The sequence below is a fragment of the Ahaetulla prasina genome, chromosome 8, assembly GCF_028640845.1.
Source record: "Ahaetulla prasina isolate Xishuangbanna chromosome 8, ASM2864084v1, whole genome shotgun sequence".
Lineage (NCBI taxonomy): Eukaryota > Metazoa > Chordata > Lepidosauria > Squamata > Colubridae > Ahaetulla > Ahaetulla prasina.
The window spans coordinates 32,178,338-32,200,803 of NC_080546.1; the positions used below are offsets into that span (position 1 = coordinate 32,178,338).

Consider the following 22,466-nt stretch of genomic DNA (forward strand, 5'->3'; position numbering starts at 1 on the left):
TAAATTAGTGTCCTGGATGAAGAATTGTCACACTATAATTGAAGAAATTATACTGTGAAATTAAGTTGAAATGTTGCTTTCACTATCAAATGGCTAGAAAGGACTTCAAAAATAGTACAGAGATATTTTTTCATGAAGCTTTCTTATAGAGACCTCCCATTCAAGAACTAACAATTCTGCTTATTTTTTCTGAAGATAAGCCATAAATGGCTGGGTGCTTTCATAGCTCTTCAAAACAGCCCTTCACCCAAATAATTAAAGTGCAGAATTAAAAGGTGGTACATATACACACATTTTAAGTTGCTTAATGTCAATTAGCGTTATTATCAGAGATGGTTGTGAATAGATAACAGCCTGCATTTTGTGTCCTGTTGATTGTTTATGGGCTAGGTTTCAGCTGAGCACTCAGTTGAACTTTGAAATAAGTAATATTAGTTAGAAAGGAGGAAGCATAGCAGGGCTCCTTTTCGTTTTCCCAAGACATTTTAGGACTAGCTGCTTAGGTTGTCCCTTTTCTAAAATAGAACTGCAAAACCTATTGTGAGAAGGTGGTTGAGGAATTTCTTCTTCATTCCCGCCTTTCTCATTTATTGAAATATTTATGTAAATGCTTCTGTGAAGTAGCCTGTATGAGAATCAGTTAGGATATCTGAAATTCATGTTCAGGAAGCAGGCTATTTTTTTTTTACTTGTCTTTAAATCTTATTTTATATTCCTGCATAAATGGGAATGGTTCCATTGAACAGCAACTTGGTTTGGGGTAATATATTTTCTTTGGTTTTAACTGAAATCAGATGAGCATAGCTTAGTTTGTGAATAGCTGCAGAAAGGCAAGTGATGATAGGTGAAAAGTGATGGAACTTGGAAGTAAAGAGAAATTAGATACTGAGGTTTTAGATCAGGTGTGTCAAACTCAATTTCATTGAGGGCCGCATCAGGGTTGTGTTTGACTTTGGGTGGCTGGGGTTGGAGTGGCTGGGGTGGGCATGGCCAGTTCAATGTCACTCGTGTTGGGGGTGCCTGTGGTGGCCCAAGCATTCTGCCAGTGAAAACAGGCTCCTGAACTCCGTTTCTGGTTGAGATGGCCTCCTGCAACCTTCTGCCAGTGAAAACGGAGCTCAGCAGGGCTGCATGTGGCCTTCCCGAGCTCTGTTTTCGCTGGCAGAGGCACCATGGGCTGGTCTTTCACTGTTTCCAGGGTGGCCCTGAGGGCCAGCTCTAAGCACCCCTTGGGCTGAATCTGGTTCGCAGACCTTGAATTTGATACCCCTGCTTTAGATGGAAAGTCATTGACCAAGGAATACAGTAGAAAATAAGGTAAGGATTAACAATGATTAATGCTTGTTTATTATGAGTTCATTAACTTTGCATTTTGGCTTTCAATTGTATTTTTGTACCTGTATTACGGCACAGGAGTATATTAACTGACAGATATATTCATTTGTAGGCGCGCACACACACAAAAACATATATTCTGGGATAATTCTAGGATTATCAGCATTCTGACTTTAGGAATGAAAGGATTCTTTCTGTTCAAAAGTGATACAGAATCTAGCAATCTCTGGCAACTGACAGACCTGATAGGGTTTTAAAGGGAGCTAGGGCTAATATCTGATAATCTGCACAGTCCTGTGGATACCCTGGCTGCTGCCTAAAAGGGGCAGATGGCTGGAACCTTGGACAGAATTGTGTGTGTACAACCTCTGTTTTGTCCCATCATTCCCAGTACTCCCTGTGAGGAGTTGAGGGGGTTAAAAAAGATCAAGAGACATCTAGAGCACTGCTGGAGAAAAACAGGATATGAGTCTGATCAGGTACAAACTAGAGCTGCTATTAACAGCTATCACATAGTGGGAAGAGCAGTGAAACATCAGTATTTCTTTGCTTTTGTCATGTCTTCAGTATATCTACCCAGTGGGCCTATTTAGGATCACCTAACCTTTTGGGGGAAGTGCAGCCCAGAAGCCTACTTTCAGGACCACGTAGAGGAATTTTCTGTGCATCTGGCAGATAAAATTGCCTGATTTTATTCCCAGTTGGATGTTAAACCTGTTAAGATGCCAGAGGAGTAAACATACCCAGTTATCTTGGAATAATTTAACCCTGTTTGTCCCGAGAAAGTGAACAAAGTCAAAGTCCACCCAGGAGGAGATGTGGGTGGGTTCGACTGATGGTGAATTCATCCTTGATGGAGAGGAAGTTTCTGGCTTCTTTAAAACAGGGGTGATGTGCTTTCTCCCTTAGAAGCCTTCACTGTTGCTCTGGACAACTTTTATCCAGGCTCCCGCCTTCCTGTTTTAGGGATAGTGGTTGAGAAGATGGTGGCATTGCAAACTCCAGAGAATCCTGGATGAAATGGATTATCCAGACTCAGGTTTCAGGCCCTGATGTGGGGCAAGACAGCATTGGTTGTACTTTTAAATAGTATGTGGTAGGAGCAGGATGAAGGTGGTGCTCTTTGCTCTTTGCGATCTCTTGATGGCTTTCAATACCATTGATCAGGATATCTATTTAGACCGACTTAGGGAATTGAGGTGGGGATGAGGGAAGAGGGAGAGGACAAGGGTGGGGGGGAGAGAGAACATACATTTTATTGGTATTAATAATGTTTCAATCTCTATAGATAACTTGATAAAATAAGGTATTACTTTTTTTGGACTGGACAATGCAGTTATCAATATACAAATTTAATGTGAGTTATGTTTGCAAATGTTTTCTTTTTTAATGAGAAATAATTTCTGCAAAAACAAATTTTACAATTTTTAATGCAAAAATATTTTTAATGCACTTTATAATTTCTACTATTTTTAATGTTCTAAATTCTGACAATCCTGCAATTGTTACACGTATGATTAATTTTCTGAACTAATTACCTTTCATACTGAAAGAGACAGGCGGAACTAGTGACTTTATAAATGGGCTATCTTCTCAAAGAAACATGATGATTAATTATGAAATTTTAGATATTATTAATACATCTAGATTTAAAGAGAAAAAAATGAATGTGGAAATGAATAACTGCTAGTAATATAGAGAGATACAAAATACAAATTTATATTTGGTCACCCAGAAATGTTTAATGTGAATTATCCCCATGGGATAATTTTTGAAAGTATGCAAAAAAACTATAATTTATTTGAGGAAAGTTATTTTATTTAGAGTTCCATGAAACTGACAACTATGACCATAGTAGTTTAGCATTTCTTTATGTACTTTTGTCCAAAACAATACAGTACAGAGGGAAATGTATGCTATTGACTACAAGGTAGCTTCTGTGTTCTTCTAAGTAATCACATCCTATCTATGTTCTTCTAAGCAATCACATCCTATGCAGAATTTAAATATGATTATAGTTATTCTAAATTGTTATTATATTATGTAGTCTCTGCATACGAAAGCAAAGAGGAAGAAAGGAAAAAGGTTTTCATTCCTCCATTACCATTCTTGTTGACCTCTCTGGGAAGATGAGGCTGTAACACACTATCGGTCTATCAGTGAGTGGGAGAACATGGTTCGTCTTGTTCATCTTGCTCCACTTCCTTATGGATTGAGATTATATTTATTAATCACATATGGTCAATAATGCCTCAGAAGGGTTATGTATGTAACTTGAGAGAGTTGCCATTAATATGGCAGCAATGCATGACAATACTAAGTCAATTTCTGATTAAAAGGAAGAGGGAGGGCGTTGCTTGCCACATTACATTATCTTATATTACAGTGCATTTTTAAAATCTCACAACAAACCTCACATATGAAAGTAGGAAAAGCTACTGGCTAGTCCAGTAATAACTGTTGTCCAGAATTAATGGACTGTTTTTAGCATTAAGCTTTGGTTTTGATTTTCTTCAGTTCTTGTATATGCACGTTTTTTCTTTAAATGCACTCTAATTTCTTGTTTCTTTCAGCTATTTTGTCCATATCCCAGCTTAATTTATTAGTCATGTCACTTACTTATATGCTCCTTGTTACCCTTTAAAGCAGGGGTGTCAAACTCAAGGCCTGGGGGCCGGATCTGGTCTGTGGGGTACTTGGATCTGGCCTATAGGGCCGCCCTGGAAACAGTGAAGGTCCAGCCCGCGGTGCTTCTGCCAGCCAAAACAGGCTCCTGAGCGCCATTTTTGGTTGCCACGGCCTCCTGCAACCCTCTGCCAGCGAAAACAGAGCTAGGGAGAGCCACACATGGCCCTTCCCAAGCTCCATTTTCAGTGGCAGAGGGTTGCAGGAGGCCGTGGCAGCCAAAAATGGAGCTTGGGAGCCCGTTTTCACTGGCAAAGTACTTGGGCCACCACAGGCACCCATGTCACAACTGATGTTGAGCTGGCCATGCTCCTCCGGCAATCCCCCCACAGCCCCCCTGATGTCAAACACAACCCTGATGCAGCCCTCAATGAAATCGAGTTTGACATTCCTCGTTTAAAGAATTTCACTGCATTATACATAGCAATACTATTTTGAATTATCTACCACCCTATAGTACTTTTACAGAACTTTCTGGGTGATTTACAATGTCCCAACAATCTGGGTCCTCATTTTACTGACCTTGGAAAGATAGAAGGCTGAGTCAAACTTGAGCCCCACCAGGTTCAAACTCCAGGCTGTGGGCAGAGTTTGACTGCAGTACTACACTTTAATCATTGCATCACCAGGACTACTTCATTCTGTTCCTTTTGGAATAAATGATATTTGTGCAAAAATGTTTTAAGAAGTAATAAGCAAAAGAAAATAAACATGTCAGATAAAAGCAACAGCTAAATAGCTAAATCTAATTTACTTTTAATAATACTTCAACTTTTTATATAATTGCAAACCATATTTGCTTCTAGTAGTCCCTCTTTTCAAGTGAAATCATTTTATTAGTTTTATTTTTAATGTCATTCACACTGCTGAAGACTCCTTGCTTAGCCTTTTTCATCTAATTCAAAAAAATTTTTTTTACTTTCTTTTTTACTTTCTTTCAGTCTTAACTGTTTTCATTCTCTTTGACTTCATTCTTGCAACCATCTTTTTCTCTGTGTACATATTGTATCTTTTATGCTTGCTTTTTTTGTAGGAATTTTATCTGATGTGTATTTTTTCTCATCTACAATCTTTTTACCTCATTGCTTCATCAAACATTCTTTTTTATATTACCAGCATACTTGAGTGGTACTCATAACACCATGTTTTTTACCTGTTTCAAATACGATCCACAATATCTTTTCACTCATACCTAATTCATTCTGTAGATATTAATATATCTAGTAATAATATTTTAATATGGGACTTATTTGTTTTCTTCCTGCAGTCATACTGCTTTCATTTCTTTCACCTTTCTTCTGTGTCCATTTTGACACTATCAACATTTAGAATATCTCATTATTCTTGTATCTTTCACAAATACCCTCAGTCTTTTATCATAAATAACAAAAAAGTCATGTTTTTTCCATTGATTGCTTTTCCATGCATGAATAGACTTATTCTTAAAGTAGATATTTGAAAACAGGCTGTTTCATAAGCTGATGATCATCAGTCATCTTATTCATTCATGGGTCTCTGAATGACTGGTCATTGTTTTTGTACATTCATTAAATTTCTTTCAGTCCATTTATATCACCTAAAAGAATAAACTTTTAAGCTGGGTCACATCACACAGAATGTTGTACAGTTTCCCCCAAAACTTCAATTTTAACACCCGAAAATGCTCATTTAATTTATTATTTGATGTATTAAGAGCTGCAGTGGCGCAGTGGTTAGAGTACAGTACTGCAGGCTACTTCTGCTGACTGCCAGCTGCCTGTAGTTTGGCAGTTCGAATCTCACCAGGCTCAAGGTTGACTCAGCCTTGCATCCTTCTAAGGTGGGTAAAATGAGGACCCAGATTGTTGGGGGCAATATGCTGACTCTAAACCGCTTAGAGAGGGCTGTAAAGCACTGTATAAGTCTTAAGTGCTATTGTTAAGTGCTAGTATCTATTGTTAAGTATGTTATTGTTAAGTATGCTATTGTTAAGTGCTAGTATCATTTTATGAAATGAAATATCAACCACAGTGCTCTCATCAACCACTGCATTCTCATTTTGATATGTATTCACAGCAGTCTAATGATATCATATAATACCTTCTGCATGTTAATTTTGTATTCATTATAAACCCATCTCTTTATTCCCTGTATGTAATTTTCAAATCTACTTCAACCCATCAGAGTACCTCTTCTCCATTGTGGGTGGAGAGAGCAGCCAGGCATGGGTTGTACTCGTCTGTTCAGATGAAGGACTGAGTCCCGCCCCTGTTAAGGGGCTCCCAGCTTTTGACTCAGTCCTTCAGACTGGACAGACGCGTCGGATTATCTCTCTTCCTTTTGCCTAGCTATTTCTCCAATTTCATCTTTCAGGACTATCTCTTATTCTCATGATTGATTCTGCTTGACTGTCAGTAGTAAAGGAGTGGATTCCTGACAGGTTGAGCCTGGTGGCTCCCTGGTTTCAGGGCTTTCTCACCTCTTTAGCCCTACTCTAGCCTCTGGACTTATCTGTCATCTGTCACTTGTGCTCTCCATCAAATTTAGCATTCCAGAGCAGCGAAGAGGAATTTTAAGGGCTGAGGCGATTGCAGGAGCTACGCTCCAAGTTAATTTCAAACTGCGGCAAGAGCTTTGTGCTCCCAAGGGCTGGTAGGGTGGCCATTATGTTTTAGCTAGCAACCGCCTCGACATAATTCAACCTCTCGAACTTTGGATCCTTTGCTGGTCCGACATTTTGCAGCCCAGTGGTTCCCAAATTCAGCAGCAGCATTGCGATCTCCCAGGGAGCCGGGTTTGCAGTTTCAGGAGCTGCACACTCCCTCAGTAGCCAGACCGCCATTTGGGTGCCTCATGTACCACTATCAGCTGAGCCAAGGCTGTCAGCAGCTTCACACTCCATTGTCAGTGGTATCCCCCCCCCGCTGCGCTCATATACCATCAACGGATTTTAGATCACTTGCTACCAACGTTTGCATGAGAGCTTTATTCTCACCATTCCAGAGCTGCCATTTCAGGAGCTTCACGCTCTGTTAACGGATAGTCCACCATTGTCAGGAGCTTCGCGCTTCGTTAGCAGCTCAGCCGCATTGTTACAGGACCGCCTGCTGCTGTCAGTTACCTCCCATCGTCCGGTGCATCCAGTGCGCTCTCACAGGGAGGGCCTCCTTAGGGTGCCGTCGGCCAACCAATGTTGGCTGGCGACCCCCATGGGAGAGCGTTCTCTATGGGGGCCCCGGCTCTGTGGAACGAGCTGCCAGTGGGACTCCGTCTTCTCCCTGATCTTCGGACCTTTAAACGCGAGCTCAAGACTTTCTTTTTTCACCAAGCGGGGCTGGCCTGATTGATTGATTTTAATATTTGGGGGTTTTAGCGGGCTTCTTAACGGGTTTTTATCTTTTGTAATTTTTTATCCAATATTTTTAAGTATACAGCGGTTTAATTAGATTTTTAATCTTGTTACGGTATTTTAAATTGTTTTTTGGATTATTGTCGTTTTATTTGCTGTACACCTCCCTGAGTCTTCGGAGAAGGGCGGTATAAAAATATGAATAAATAAATAAATAAATTGTCAAGAGCTTCACGCTCTGTTAGCGGCTAGATCACAAGTGTCAGGAATTTCACTCTCCATCGGCGACATCACCTGTGGTGTGGGTGTGTGCAGTGCAGCAATCAGAGCCTGGCCTGTAATCTGCGCCAGATCCCATGTGGTCATCCGGAGCCATTTTTGGTTTTGGCCTGGTGGCTGGATGGCCAGGATACTGTACAGCACGATGCCGAAGGTACAGTAAAAATCCAAGAGGAGACCACCTGAGGCTGACAGCCTTGACCGGGATAACATGGAGTCCACCCCTGGAACTTCCATGGCTGCTACTGCAAAGGCCAGGTCTAAGGACCATTCAATGGCCCTTGCTCATTCTAAATCTGGGCATAGCTCCAAACTCCCACTCGAAATGAAAGGTGCAGGGATCTGGCCTTACAAAAAATCTGCTATAAGGCCAGTAAAGTCTACAATTGACACCTGGGGATGAGGCTGGCATCTTGCCTGTTTCCACATCTGGTCCCAGGTTGCCAGGAGTTACGCTGGATCAAGTCTCACTGCGGGACTGCTCCTTGGCCATCCCAGCTGACGCCTTGTGGGGCCCTTCATTACCTCCTGCAGACACATCTTTCCAGGCTGCCCCTGCAGCCACTGGCTTGGCACTGGTGGTAGGTCAAGGACTTCCCTTGCCGGATAATTTGCAAGATATGATTGTTAGACCCATTCAGCAAACTCTGTCGGCCAGCTTATATCAGCCTGGCCGCAATTCTCTGGCTCTGTCCGTGGCATCGGGTTCACATCTTGACCCTTGCCAGGAGGATTTTCAGTCCTTTCAGGATCCTGGTTCTCTGAATCCCTCGCAAGATAGCCATTCCTCCTCTGAAGAGGAGGTCAAGCATTAAGACCATGATCTATCTGATGATGAGGGGCTATTGCCAGAACCACCGACATTTACCTGGCTTTTTCTGCCGGCTATCTTCAAGTCATTATTGTTTAAGGCTACCAGTACCGCATGTCTGGTGTCTTCCCCGGCCAGAGATGAGCTTTAGACTTCCCGGGAGTTGTCCAGATGCTCTTTTCCTAGAGCCAAACAGGGTGGTGGATGTTCCACCTGCCCCCCATTTCTTAATGCTGTACAGCGACAATGGGTAGCTCCTAGTTCTGCATCACTTTATTCGTTGACTGATCTCCGTCTTTTCAGTTTAGTTCTGGAACTGGCGTCCTTACTCCAAGTTCCCTCAGTGGATGCCCCTATTGTGGCATTGCGGTCTAACTCTACTATTCTAGGGGAGCCTGAAGATGGCTTGGGGCCTGAGGAACGTCGTTTTGACCAGTCTCTCCAGTGGGTCCACCAAGGGCAGCTTGAGCGATTTGATCTGCTACTACGGCGTCATTTTCAACCGGGACACACTTTTTGGCTCCAGCAACTCAAGGATAAGCTGCCAGTGGATGACATACGGCTGGAGCAAGATTTGAATAAAATTATTGCGGCGATCCAATTTTCAGCAGACGCAACGCTAAATTCTGCCCAGTTTGTTTCCAAGTCCTTGGCTTCTGCAGTGGCAATGTGTCGCTTGCTGTAGTTGCAGCACTGGCCAGCTGACGCCCGTCATAAGTGGTGCCTGGCTTCCGCCTCATTTACGGGGGCAAATTATTTGGGCCAGCTTTGGACTCGCTGTTGGTTGAAACAAAGGATAAGCGCAAGATCCTACCAAGCGCTCAAAGGAGGAGTGATCTCCGATACTCCTTCCCTTACCACAGACTTCAGTATCGGAGATCCGAGTCGGGTGCAGGATCCTCCTGTTTCCAGGGATCCTTTGGGTCTAGACAATGGGGACAGGACAGGCCGCCCCGCAGTAGGAATTTCCGAGGTAAATGTCCCTTTCGAGGGGTTGGAAGTCATTTACTCCGACGCCATGATTATGTTGTTTGTCCGGTCTCCCCATCGGCGGCAGGTTAACTTTCTTTGCTGACCAATGGGACGTTCTTATGTTGGACACCTGGGTCAGGATAGTATGAGATTCGGCCTATCCCTTGAATTCTTCTCCACCCCCCAAGGTTCTTTATCCGCTGTTTCCAAGGATAGGAACAAAAAGGTCCACATGGATTTGGCCATGCAACATCTTCTGGACATTAGAGCCATCCAGAAGGTTCCTGAGGACCAGACAGGGCAAGGGTTTTACTCCCTTCTATTTCTAGTTCCTAAGTCCTCGGGTGGATGGTGATCCATTCTCAACCTTAAACGGCTGAACCGCTACATCATTTATAAACATTCAAGATGCAGTCTTTACAATCTGTTTTGGCTGGCATCAGGAGAGGTGACTTCCTCACCTCTATTGATCTTACTTGAAGCTTATTTGCATATTCCAATTTGTCGACATCACCATAGGTTCCTTAGATTTTGTTATGCCAGTACCGTGCATTGCCTTTTGGGCTTTCTTCTGCACCCCGCACCTTTACTAAAGTACTAGCTGCCTTGGCGGCCCATTTTAGGGCCATCCCTGTCCGTGTCCAATGTTACTTGGATGACATTTTAATCCAGTCCTCTTCGAGGCACCTTTCCATCCAGAATCTCCAAATAACTATTCTTACTCTTAAGGAACACGGTTTCTCCATTAATATGGAGAAGAGCCACCTAACCCCTTCGACCTGATTGCTCCATCTTGGGGCAGTGATTGATACCCTGGAGGGCAAAGTGTATTTGTCTCAGGAGTGGCAGGCCAGCCTCAGAGAGATAGTTGTTAAGGTTCAGAAAGAATGTAAGGTTTCCTTGGCGCTGCTGTCAATGCTCCTAGGCAAGATTGTTTCGGCCATTCATATTGCCCCATAGGCTCGCCTTCATGCAAGAGACCTTCAATGGTTTATTTTGCCTTTTCAGAAGGCGGGCAAAGGCAGTTCCCCTGCCAGGGTCCAGCTTTCCCCCAGCATCTGTAGATCTCTCACGTGGTGGAGATCTCAGGCCATAGCCAAGGGGTGAACTGTTCCACGAACCTCACCGTCTGATGCTGATGATGGATGCCAGCCTCCTTGGTTTGAGGGTGTATCTCCAGAATCAGGTGGTGCAAGGCAGATGATTGGGCTGCGACCTGCGACGAAACATCAATTGGCTGGAGTTGCGAGCAGTCTGCTTGGCCCTCCTGCACTTTTGGAACTTGGTTTCAGACAAGCATATTCTGGTGCTGATAGATAATGTAGCAATGAAAGCGCATATAAACCACCAAGGGGGCACCAGGTCCACGGGTCTGATGTTTGAAGCTGCCAGACTAGGCCTCTGGGTGGAACGACACCTGCACTCCTTGAAAGTGGAGCACATCTCTGGGATGTCCAATGTGCAGGGGGACTGGCTCAGCTGGACAGTCACTGACCATGCGGAGTAGCGCCTGCACTTGTCCCTCTTCCGGGACTTGATGGACCTGGAGGATCCCTCAGGGCGTGGCTTCACTCAGCCAGGGGGTGTTGGTCCACTTGGACCCACAGTGGCTTCAATTGGCACTTGAGCGGCATGCTCTGAGTGGGGACAGATTCTCCTCCTGGGTCATCCGGACTATTCAGGCTTCTCGGTGGCCTTCCACTGAATGTATTTATTCTGCCACTTGGTGGATGTTTTGTAATTAGTGTGATCATGTGGGTGTTTCCCTGTCTCCAGCCCTCAATAGCCCAGATCCTGGACTTCCTTCAGGATGGATTTGATAGTGGGTTATCGCCTAATATCATTCAAAGGCAAGTGGCGGCCCTCTCATCTGTCCCGGCTTGTGGCTCCCTTACTTCCTTATTGCAACATCTCATTATACAACAGTTTCTTAAAGGTGCCACTAACTTGTGTCCTCCAGTAGTGCACAGATACCCCACCTGGGATTTATCTGTTGTTCTGAGCTCCCTTATGGGAGGCAATTACTTCCGCCAGGCAGATTTCGGAGATTGCCGCCCTCTCCATGCAAAATGACCTTTGCTGACTATGTGGTCCTTTGCCTCGATCCCATCTTCATTCCCAAAGTTAATACTACCTTTCATCAGATACAGGAACTGATTCTGCCCCATTTCTGTTCGCACCCTGCTCATCCTTTGGAACGCCGTTGGCATACATCAGATGTTTGAAGGGCTCTTCGGATATACCTTAAGAGAATGGTTGAATTACGAAAGACAGTCTTTGTTTGTTTCTTTTATCCCAGTCTCCTTAGGTTGCAGGGGCTTCCAGCTTTTGGCGAAGATCCTTCTACCATCGGCAGATGGATTCAGCAGACAATCATCAAGGTGTATGAGCTATGTTCCTTGCCAAGACCCGCTCATCTGACAGCGCATTCTACATACAGTTTGGCTATGTCAACGGCGTGGGCCACACAAGCTTCCTTGCTTGAAATCTTCAGGGCGGTGACTTGGACTTCCCCTTCGCCCTTTATAAAACACTACAAATTGGACAAGTTTGCCTCAGCTGAGGCAGCATTTGGCCGTAGGATTCTGCAATGGGTCCATACTGAAGGAGAGTCTTCTGACCAGACTGGGCTCGCCCATAGTTAGGGACAGTAAGCTTTGGTGTATCCCATGCCTGGCTGTTGTCTTCACCCACAATGGAGAAGGGGTGTTGGTCTTACCTGAGACACACCTTCTCGTTGGGTGTAGACAGCAACCAGCCCCACCCTTGATCAATCTGGTCTTCGTAACTAACCTTTTTTTCTCCTTTTTGTTCCAACGCGTTGAGTCTGTTTCTTCATCTTCACCAAAAGCTGGAAGCCCCTAGCAACAGGGGCGGTGTCGTGTCTTTGGCTCCTGAGCCGGGCCTCCTGGCAGAGAGTGACTCAGAGAGTGAGGGGAAGAGCCGACAGGGCTTTCCTCTGCAGGACCTTCCTCTCTGGCTCTGCTCCAGGTCCCAGAGGCAGGCCAGTTGGAGGAGATGATGAGGCCTCTTTCTCCTGCACCTTCCCCTTCCCAGGCAACGCCTCAAGACCCAGCTGCTGACAATCAGTCCTGGTTAAATCCCAGGTATTGCAGAAAGGAGAGGCAGGAACAAAAAAAGAAGGGGTGGGGTAGGTCTAGAAAATGCTGAGTCACGGAACCACACCCCACAGGGTATAAAAGCAAGAGGAGCTGCTCTATAGCTTCTTATGACGGACAAAAACTGACTCTTAGAAACTTTGGCTGCAATATTTTGAGACTAAGAATTTGGCTTCTGGAGTTCTGTTTATTAACTGCAGTTACGCTGGCTTCTGAGGAGATAAGAGAACTTGGCAGGCAATCGCAGGTTCGTTGCCAGAACTGATTCTGTCGTAGGAATAAATTGCTGGCAAATATAGTCAACTCGCATGTCTTCTTGATTGTGGTTGTGGGGGACAGAACAGGTGGGACTTAATAACTTTGGCAGACTCAGTCCTTCATCTGAATAGACAAGTACAACCCATGCCTGGCTGCTGTCTCCACCCAATGAGAAGGTGCGTCTCAGGTAAGACCAACACCCCTTTCAGATGTAGTACATTTTTCCTCCTTAGTTTTGCAAACATGGAATATCTATTTTTTTTCTTGTGTTAAGTCAAGCTTGTTACAGCTTTTTCCTCTTACCATTGAAATCTTTCATACATCTCTAACCCTAACCCTAACCCTAACCAACATCTGCTTTTAAAATTCTGGGAATTGTGAAAAGACCAGTTAGGCCATATGTCTTATTTTTATCCTCTGAATGCTAAATGTCTTAAATATATCACTTCTGACAAATGTTTCAGTAGGGTTTTCAAATTCTTACAGGCTTGGACTTGCACCAACTCCCTTCTAACTGTTTTCAGTTATCTTCTGGTAGAATATAATTGTAATTTACATATAGGTAATAATACTCCAAAATCATGTGTGAATATTTCAAAAGTTGGTTCTAAATAAGCTACAAAATGAATTTATCTATCATAATATGAAAAAGGAGCCAGAATTATTTAACCTTTTCATTAGGCAGGATTACTTGAGATGGCAATTTTAGAATGAGTTAAAGATAGAACTTTGCTCATTTTTAGCTTATTGCATCTTTTTCCTTCTGCAGGATGCCATTTATCGTCTTTTAGCAAAGCTGCTAACTGTAATTCACTCTGCAGCCACTTGTGCTACTATCCTTAATTATTTTGACAAAAAAGCCCATCTTAAAAATATTATTAGATTGGATTTAGGTACAAAGTAAGAAATAGGAAAAAAAAATAAACATAGAAAGTAGACTTTCTCAAAATAAATTCTAGAAAACAATGTATTTCAAAAACTAAATCCAAGTCAATGTAATATGATTAATGAACAGAGATAAGAAAAGAAAATATTTTCTTTAAAAACTGGAACTAAAAACAATATAAACTTGACCAAAAGAAATTCAAATTGATAATAAAGAATATTAAAAAGTTGATTTTGATATGGCAAATGATTCAAGTGATCCTTGCTTACTGGTGGTAATTGGGACTGGAAATTCCAATGCTAAGTTGTAAGGCATTACTATCATGTGATTACATCAACTTAAAATACAGTTCTGGCCGTTGCCATCATTAGGTTCGTCTATAACCTTCTGGCTTTTCCATTTACTTTGCTTGCCAGAATCTGGCCATGGAGGTTGCAAATGATCATGTGACCATGGAATGTGGCGAGCCACTTACCAAGCAGCCAGATTGTAATCACAACACTGTGTGGACACCATATGGCCTCAGTTGCAATAAACTGTCATAAACATCTTTCACTCAGCCCCATTGTAACTTTTTGAACAGTCGCTGAATGAGTGGATGATAAATGAGGATTACCTCATTTAAGAGCAGCAACTAAAAATACTTTAATATATTCTAGGGGAAATCAGAGAAGACATGGTAAGACTATAAGAAACAAAATATAAGAATATTGCACAGAACCTCAATGAATTATTTGCAGTTATCTTCAACTGCAAACTTTTTTGGAGGGGAGGGAAAACATAAACAACCGAAAAAGTAGAAATGACAAAATATGGATTTAAAGACTTTGATAAATTAAAGTTCTGCAAATATATTGTTTCTCTGTATTTCTTTAGAAAATGATATTCTAAAAAATCAAATTGACAACTATACTAATCCTGAAGGGAAGGAAGTCTTTTTAATCAGGTAAGTTACATGGCTATATTTTGGAGATTAAAGATAAGTAATTTTCTTTAAGAAGTGTGTTATAGAATGATAGTTAAGTAGTGTGTTTGTAATGGATATTGAGAAAGGAGAGAAAAGTAAATAAATGAGGTAAACTGAGACTGAGCTACTTAATTGATAGTGGAATTAGACGGAATGAGTATAGGCTGGAGAGACAATGGGCAAGGTCCAAAAATTGTGCCATGTGAACTCTGCAGCAGAAGCAGTGGCAGAAAAGCAAAAATGGAAATTACCTTTTGCAGAACCATTGTGGCTATATCTGTCTGGAGATCTATAAAGGACTGAAGTGAATGTGGAAGTCAAATTGGTTGCCATTAAAACTTGTAGTGCTGTTTAGAGAAAAACAAAAAAAAATTGTTAAAGAGATTGGGGATTTTTGCAGTAACCTTCCCATGGAGTAGGATGGGAATGGAGATTTTACAGTATCCTTCCCCTGCCACGTCCACCAAGCCACGCCCACCAAGCCATGCCACACCCACCAAGCCACACCCACAGAACCAGTAGTAAAAAAATTTGAAACCCACCACTGCCTTCAATGTAGTCCTTCAATTTAATTTGCTGACTTCACTTCCCTAACTCCAATTCAGCCCTCCAGCATAGCCCTTCTTTCTGATTTTCTATGCTGTTGACTCTTTCTCTCTTCCCACCCAAACTACTTTCATATTAGGTGCCTACACTCCGTCTCCTACCTGGCTGCACTAAAACTTTTCCCTAATCTTTCCTAAACTGCATCAAAACTGTTTACATTTCCTCCCGATCAGCTGGGACTTGGGAGGCAGAGAATAGACGGGGGTGGAGCCAGTCAGAATTTTTACTACCGGTTCTCCAAACTACTCAAAATTTTCACTACCGGTTCTCCAGAACTGGTCAGAACCTGCTGAAACCCACCTCTGGTTGAAGGTGACAGTGGGAGTGACCAGATTAAAAGATTGTATTAGAAGTTGGAATTATAGAAATAAGAGAGAAGAAAGTGCAGGAATCTAGGCTGAACGAGAATAGTGCCAGAATGAAGAAAGAACAAGTGAGAAAATCTTGTTGAATCTATGGGAGAAAGAAGAGATTGAGGTAGAAGATTAGATGGATGATGGGAAAGTTAGATTATTGGCACCCTGAGTGGCAGGCAGGGAATTACCTGACTTGGTGTTAAGGGCAATAGGCTGAATTTGGGCTGTAGTGAATGACTTGCTCTGAGAGGGGAAAGTGCTGATGTCTTTGAGGAAGGTATTAATGCATCTGCTCAAGAAACTGTCTAAAGATTTAACTCTACTGGTCAATTCTTGTGTAGTATATATAATCTTTTGTTTTTGGGAGGTTGTTGAGAAGGTTGTTGGCAGAGTGAACAACCTCTGATGAAAATTGATCAAGGAGAGATTCAACCTAGAAATATGCAGAAATTTTCTGACAGTGAGAACAATCAACCAATGGAACAGCTTGCCTTCAGAAGCTGTGGGAGCTTCATTACTAGAGGCTTTCAAAAAGAGATTGGACTACCATTTGTCAGAAATGGTGTAGGGTCTCTTGCTTGGGCGGGGGGGTGGGGTTTGGACTAGATGACCTACAAGGTCCCTTCCAACTCTGTTAATCTGTTAACAACCTAAATTCTTTCCAATTAGCGTTCAGACAGCAGCATGGGATAGAAATTGCATTGATTGCTCTTGTTTTCAAACCAATTGAGCCCAAAGTTTCTGTTGCTAAGTGAGGCATTTGTTAAATGAGTTTTGCTCCACTTACTCCTTTCTTGTCACAGTTGTTCAGTGAATCACTGTAGTTAAGTTAGTGACACAGTTGTTAAGTGAATTCCCCATTGACTTTGCTTATCAAGTGGCTACAAAATGTGATCACATGATCCTGGAACACTACAACGATCATAAATATGAGTCAGTTGCCAAGGACCAAGGGATGCTGCAATGGTTGTGTGAAAAAGATCGTAAGTCACTTTTTTTCAGTGCTGTTGTAACTTTGAACGTTCATTAGTACGTTCATTAGTAGTTCAATAGTAAGTCAAAGACTACCTGAACTTTTTCTAAAAAAAGTTTGTTACAGTTAAGATGATAATGATTTTTAGCTGATTTCATGAAGTTTGGTTGTATCATTTTATGTTGTAATACACATACATTATTGTTTCAGTATTCATAATATATTTACATCCAGAATGGTTATCACACATATCTCATAATTTTTAAAGTTATGAAATTACTCACATTTGTGATAATGAAATCTTAATATTAAATGATATTACTGCATAAGCAGATGTAATAACTATAAATATAAGGTATTTTTGTCTTAAAAGAATTACTTTAAATATTGAAGTAGAGTCATTATGCAGTTAATGGCTTGGTTCATACATTGTACTAAACTAGAATGGGTTGTTATTTTGGTTTAGTATGAGTGTGAGTTTACTGAGTATGGTTCAGCGTTAAAGTAGCTTATTGTTTCTTGTTCAACAAGTCATGATTAAAAGTTTCATTTAGTGATATTGATGATTTAATTGCTTTAGAAAAAACTGGTTCATATTTAGTATTTGCTTCAAAACAGTGATATTTGTATGTTTGTCACTCAGATTTTATGCCTCTCAAATTATTTGTGAAGATATCTATGTAAGCCATCACTTTGCTTTATTTCTTGGATGGTTTCCTATGTGTGGTCTGTCACTGGCTCCATCTTTATGCATCTTGAGAATCAATAGTACATTAAGGAGACTGACATGAGGTGAGAGGGAAAGCACATAAATAATGAATAACAACCTTAATTGCTAATCTTTCATTCCTGTTAGGGGAAATGTAAATTTCATTGAATGGCTATATGTTTTATATTCAGTGTAGCCCAAAATTATTATAACTAGTAATCTTGAATTATATATTGTATAGATTAGAAGCGGTTTCTCTTTTAACCAGAGAAGTCGATGCCATTAAAATGGCATTGGATCTGATGCACATTATAGCCTGATTTTCCTGAAGAAAAATTACAAATATAGAAGTTGATGAAGCAGCCTTATTAAGTGGATTATTTTCATCTCAAGTCAGTATCTGTGTTCAAAGCAACAGCTACATTTTTACAATCTTCCAAAACCTAAAAACCTAAAACTTATTTTGTCTTCTCTGGGCCAGTACAAACTGATCCTTACATTTTTATTTAAACCATGGTATCAGGTATATGAAGTTTTTTTGTAAATAAATTCTATGGTAGTAGTGGTTGTTAGCAAGCTAAAACCCAAGTTAGAAAAGTTCTTTCAAAATTGCATGGGATAGCTTTAATCGTATTTCTTAGATGCACCTAGATTAGATTTCTTATGCACCTGGACATTCATGAAAAAGGTGAATGTGGAAAACAGTCATGCATTTTTTTCTTTGAGATGTAGATGCAAGAAAAGACACTTTTAAGATATCAGGCAAAGGATATTCAATTAGCTTTAATTCTGCTTATGTTTTTTTATTAGCTTTCTGTGATTTCATTGCTGCATATCGGTGCAACCCTGCATAAGCAATAACATCTTATTAGCTCACTAATGTGACGACACAAGATGCAGTTGACTTGTTCCAAGTTGACCTATTCCATGTCATCTTGAGTGATTCCACTTAATATTACTTTACATTTTCCCTGTAATGTTTTTCTCTGATGAATAGCTGTGTAGAATCAGCACAGGAAGAGCAAAGTCCTTGGCAATACCAGCTCAGTTGCATCTGCAGATGAGGATTTAAAATTCTATGCAGCAGACAGTACCTCCAGCAGGCGAGTAAAAGGTTACTGCATTATTTGCTTGTTTGCATGCAGAATCTTTTTATACAAAAGGCTTTTTTTATTTAATTTGCACTGGCTGCTTCAATTTAAATATTACTGGAAAATGAATTAATAAAAATGTGAATATCAAAAGGGCAGAGCAAGGTTGAAGGAAGAAGCAATGCTGGCACACTATAGCTGTAACCAGTCTCTGTGGAGGGGAGGAGGCAGAACAAATATAGCTTTTGATGCAGAATGAAAACAAGAAGTTTTGCTTAAATATGTGTCCTTAAGCTGCTGTCCTGCCCCTTGCTTATTAAATTACCTGATGACTAAGGTTTTGTAGGTAGCTGCTAATAGTGCTATCAGTATAAATGACAATTAGTTCAAGTCGGATTATACTATACTTGGATTGAGCATCTTTGTTAATGTGAGTGTGCTCTTTGCAAATGCTTTAATGTATGCTGCATTAAACGAAATATATGCATTGCTTTTAAAAGCTGAAGGACAGCATGCTATCTTTTAGTATATAGGGTTTTTCACTTAGTAATGCTTCAAGTTTTCTATATGCATTTATTTTACACTGTAATTCATGTAAGTGAAATTTGAAAAATCACTGTTATTTAGGCCACTTTTTAAATACTTTATCAGTGCTTTTGTATACAAAGGACAAACATTTTTGTTTACTTTTCTTTCCAACTTGAATAAACTAGTTTGCAAACATATGTCTAAGTTGGCATTGCATAACAATACAATATTTCATTGCAAGGATTTTATTTTTAATTGCTTTGGGTTTTCTTTAGCTGAAATTTGTTTCCCTCTTTGTTATTGTGTTGTCTTGCATTAAGTTGTATCTTTGTTAAGCTTTATGTTTAGAAAATACTTTCTACTTTTCAATTTAAGTACAGTTATGTTTGTATCAAAGGCAGAACTTCAAAGTTTTAACAGAGAAAAAAAATCACTCTAAGTCTAATTGTTAGATACCCTATATATTAAACACTTTAAATGGCAGGTGTTCTTGCAAATCATATTTCAAATGTAATTTAAATTGCTCATGGTTTCTACTCCTACCACAGCCAATTTTTTTTTCAATATTAGGCGGATCTTGCATAGTGAATATGGGAACAGAACAGGGCGTGGTTATTTTCTGTTGGCTGTTAAAGGACTGAGCTTTCAGAGCGGGAATAACTTAGACAGAGAATGTCATTGCAGACATGAAGCTACAAAACAACAAACTACTTAGTGTATAGTGTCTGTTACTTTAGTTAATAGCTCTTTTACAAAGCAGTGGACATTATCAAAATTGCTTTTCTCATGGAAGTGTAATTGTAAAAGGCACTTTAAAATTGCAAGCTTTGCTTAGCGTAGAGAGAGTGGCTAGCATCAGCTTTAGAGAACCGCTTTTTAAATTTTTTTGCAGTATTAATTTTTGCCAGAAAGCTGCAGAATGAGGCAGTCAGCCAATTTTGGTTGTTTATGGGCCAGTACCAGTACTGATTTCTTAAGGAATAAACTCATCTGATGAGCAAGTCAATGTGTGGCTGTGGCTGCAGCATTATTTCTTCTTTAATGAAGAGGCTGGGCCGTTCGACCTGCTGCTCGGATCTCCTATCTTGCAGCCATACATCAGACCAGTTGCAGAAATTATCCATCAAATATCCTAATCAGCCAAAGAAGGTAATTATTTAGATTTATTTAAAATATTTCTTTTAATATGAAGACAATGTTGAGCTAAATATAAGCCACATTTTAAAGTGCCTTTAGGTTTCTTGACCTTGCAGCAGCTATCTAATATGCTTTTGCAATCTCTAGGTTGTGTAGCAAAAGAAATGTGCTGCAGTAATTGATTTTATAATGGAATCAGGTGATTTACTAGCTTCCCTGATAACCACTTGCTTGCTCTGAATTGTGGAAAGCTTTAAGAACATCCTGAACTAAAGTATGAAGTTGCTGTAAGAGGGTTAGACATTCTGGGGTGTCTCATTTGAATTAGAATTGCTTAATTTTTTTCTATTGCAGTTCTCCTATATGTGAATTATATTCTTTAGAACTTGGGTTTTAGTAATACGTTTTGTAGAATTTTATAATTCTGTGTTTTTGTAAACATATATTTATGATGCCAGTTTTAACAATATCCTTAGGCAACAAGAAAGATGTCTTTGACCCTCTGTGGTTTAAAATAAAACTGTGGCTTTGCAAGTTTGTTGGGTTTCAGATGCCTTCTATTACTGACTATAGCCAAGATAGTCAGGGCAGTTAGTATATAGGTACTAAATAAGTACTAAATATAAGGGACAAGGTGGCTCAGGCTAGGACGTTGAGCTTGTCGATCGAAAGGTCGGCAGCTCAGCGGTTCAAATCCCTAGTACTGCTGTGTAACGGGGTGAGCTCCCATTACTTGTCCCAGCTTCTGCCAACCTAGCAGTTTCGAAAGCATGTAAAAATGCAAGTAGAAAAAATAGGGACCATCTTTGGTGGGAAGGTAACAGCGTTCCATGCACCTTTGGTGTTGAGTCATGCCGGCCACAGGACCACGGAGACGTCTTCGGACAGCGCTGGCTCTTCGGCTTTGAAACGGAGATGAGCACTGCCCCCTAAAGTCGGCAACGACTAGCACGTATACCTTACCTTTACCTTACTAAATAAGTATAAAGACTATTATTGATAAATTTAATGAAGCATACATACATATTTTGCTGTTTTATTTGTTTTTTTAATGTTGCTATTTTATACCGTGTTTCCCTGAAAATAAGACCCTGTCTTATATTTTTTTGAAACCTGAAATATGCGCTTGACCTTATTGTCATGCGCTCAAAAGCCTGATTGGGCTTATTATCGGGATGTCTTATTTTGGGGGAAACAGGGTAGTTCTTTAAGAATCAACATATATCTAAAGTGTCTCTAATCTTAATAATTATTATTCCTGTGATTGATATAGCCATGTGGATGGAGAAAACTTTTGATTTGGCTTGAATCCATATTGACATAATGGCTGAAGTCACATCAAGAAATAAGGGGGGTATGTTGTTTTGTATATGTCCGTGTGTACACACATTGGTAAACAGCATTATTTTATATTACCGGTCCAGCTGTTTTTGTACACACCTACATGTATAATACAGTTCATAATTTTGAAATAAAGAGAAAAAAACTGCTTCAGAGCTCACAAGACCATAAACATAGCAATTGTTTGTAAATTCCTGAAAATACACATACGTTTTCTTATTTTGACATGGGATTTATGTTACTTTGTGTCACTAATGTTGTTATTCTGAACTATTTTTAATTTCTTTGGAAGTATAGAGGTAATTCTTAAAGTTTAGGAAGTATGGGTAGTCCTTGATTTACAATAGTTAGTTTAGTGACCATTCAAAGTTACAAGAGCACTGAAAAAAGTGATTTATGGTATGACTGATTTTTACACAGCATCTCCATGGTCATGTGATCAAAATTTCAGATGCTTGACAACTGATTCATATTTATGACAAGGTCATGTGATCACCTTTTGCGACTTTCTGACAAGCAAAGTCAATGAGGAAGCCAGGTTCATTTAACAATCATGTTAGTAACTTATCAACTACAATGATTCACTTAACAACTGTGGCAAGAAAGGACGTAAAATGGGACAAAATTCACTTAACAAATGTTTTGCTAACAGCAGGAATTTTGGGCGCAATTGTGATTGTAAATTGAGGATTACTAATAATAACTCTGAGATGCAGAGATTTTGTATAGTATATACTGCAATGGTATTTATTATCAGATTGTGAATTTCAATCAGATGTATTATGATTAGCATCATGGTCTCTTAAAGTTTTTCTAAAATATCCTATTTGGATAATATTTTGAGGTTTTAATTTATTTGGAATAACAGAATTGGAAGGGTCCTTAGAGGTCTTCTAGTCCAATCCCCTGCTTAGGCAGGAAACCCTACACCACTTCAGACAAATGGTTATGCAACATCTTCTTAAAAACTTCCAGTGTCGGAACATTTACAACTTCTGGAGGCAAATTGTTCCATTGATTAATTGTTCTGTTAGGAAATTTCTCCTTAGTTCTCCAGAAAGTAGGGACCCGCAATCAGGCATGGG

At 40.4% G+C, this 22,466-nt stretch overlaps 1 protein-coding gene across 8 annotated transcripts in view; it reads left to right on the forward strand.

Moving 5' to 3' along the window:
• FBXW7 (F-box and WD repeat domain containing 7) overlaps positions 1-22,466 on the forward strand; it is a 139,978-nt gene that overhangs the window by 13,512 nt on the left and 104,000 nt on the right. The window contains exon 1 of one of the 8 annotated variants that reach the window (XM_058192150.1): positions 14,571-14,619. The exons of 1 other annotated variant lie outside the window; for it this stretch is intronic. Coding sequence is in view for 5 of the 7 variants with exons in the window: in XM_058192153.1 (XP_058048136.1) it covers positions 19,897-20,052 (156 nt within the window). In the remaining 2 variants the exon portion in view is untranslated. Of the gene's footprint in view, positions 1-14,570; positions 14,620-18,288; positions 18,388-19,530; positions 20,053-22,466 lie in introns of those variants that run through there. 6 more of the 8 variants (XM_058192148.1, XM_058192153.1, XM_058192155.1 and 3 more) reach the window with 6 other exon arrangements.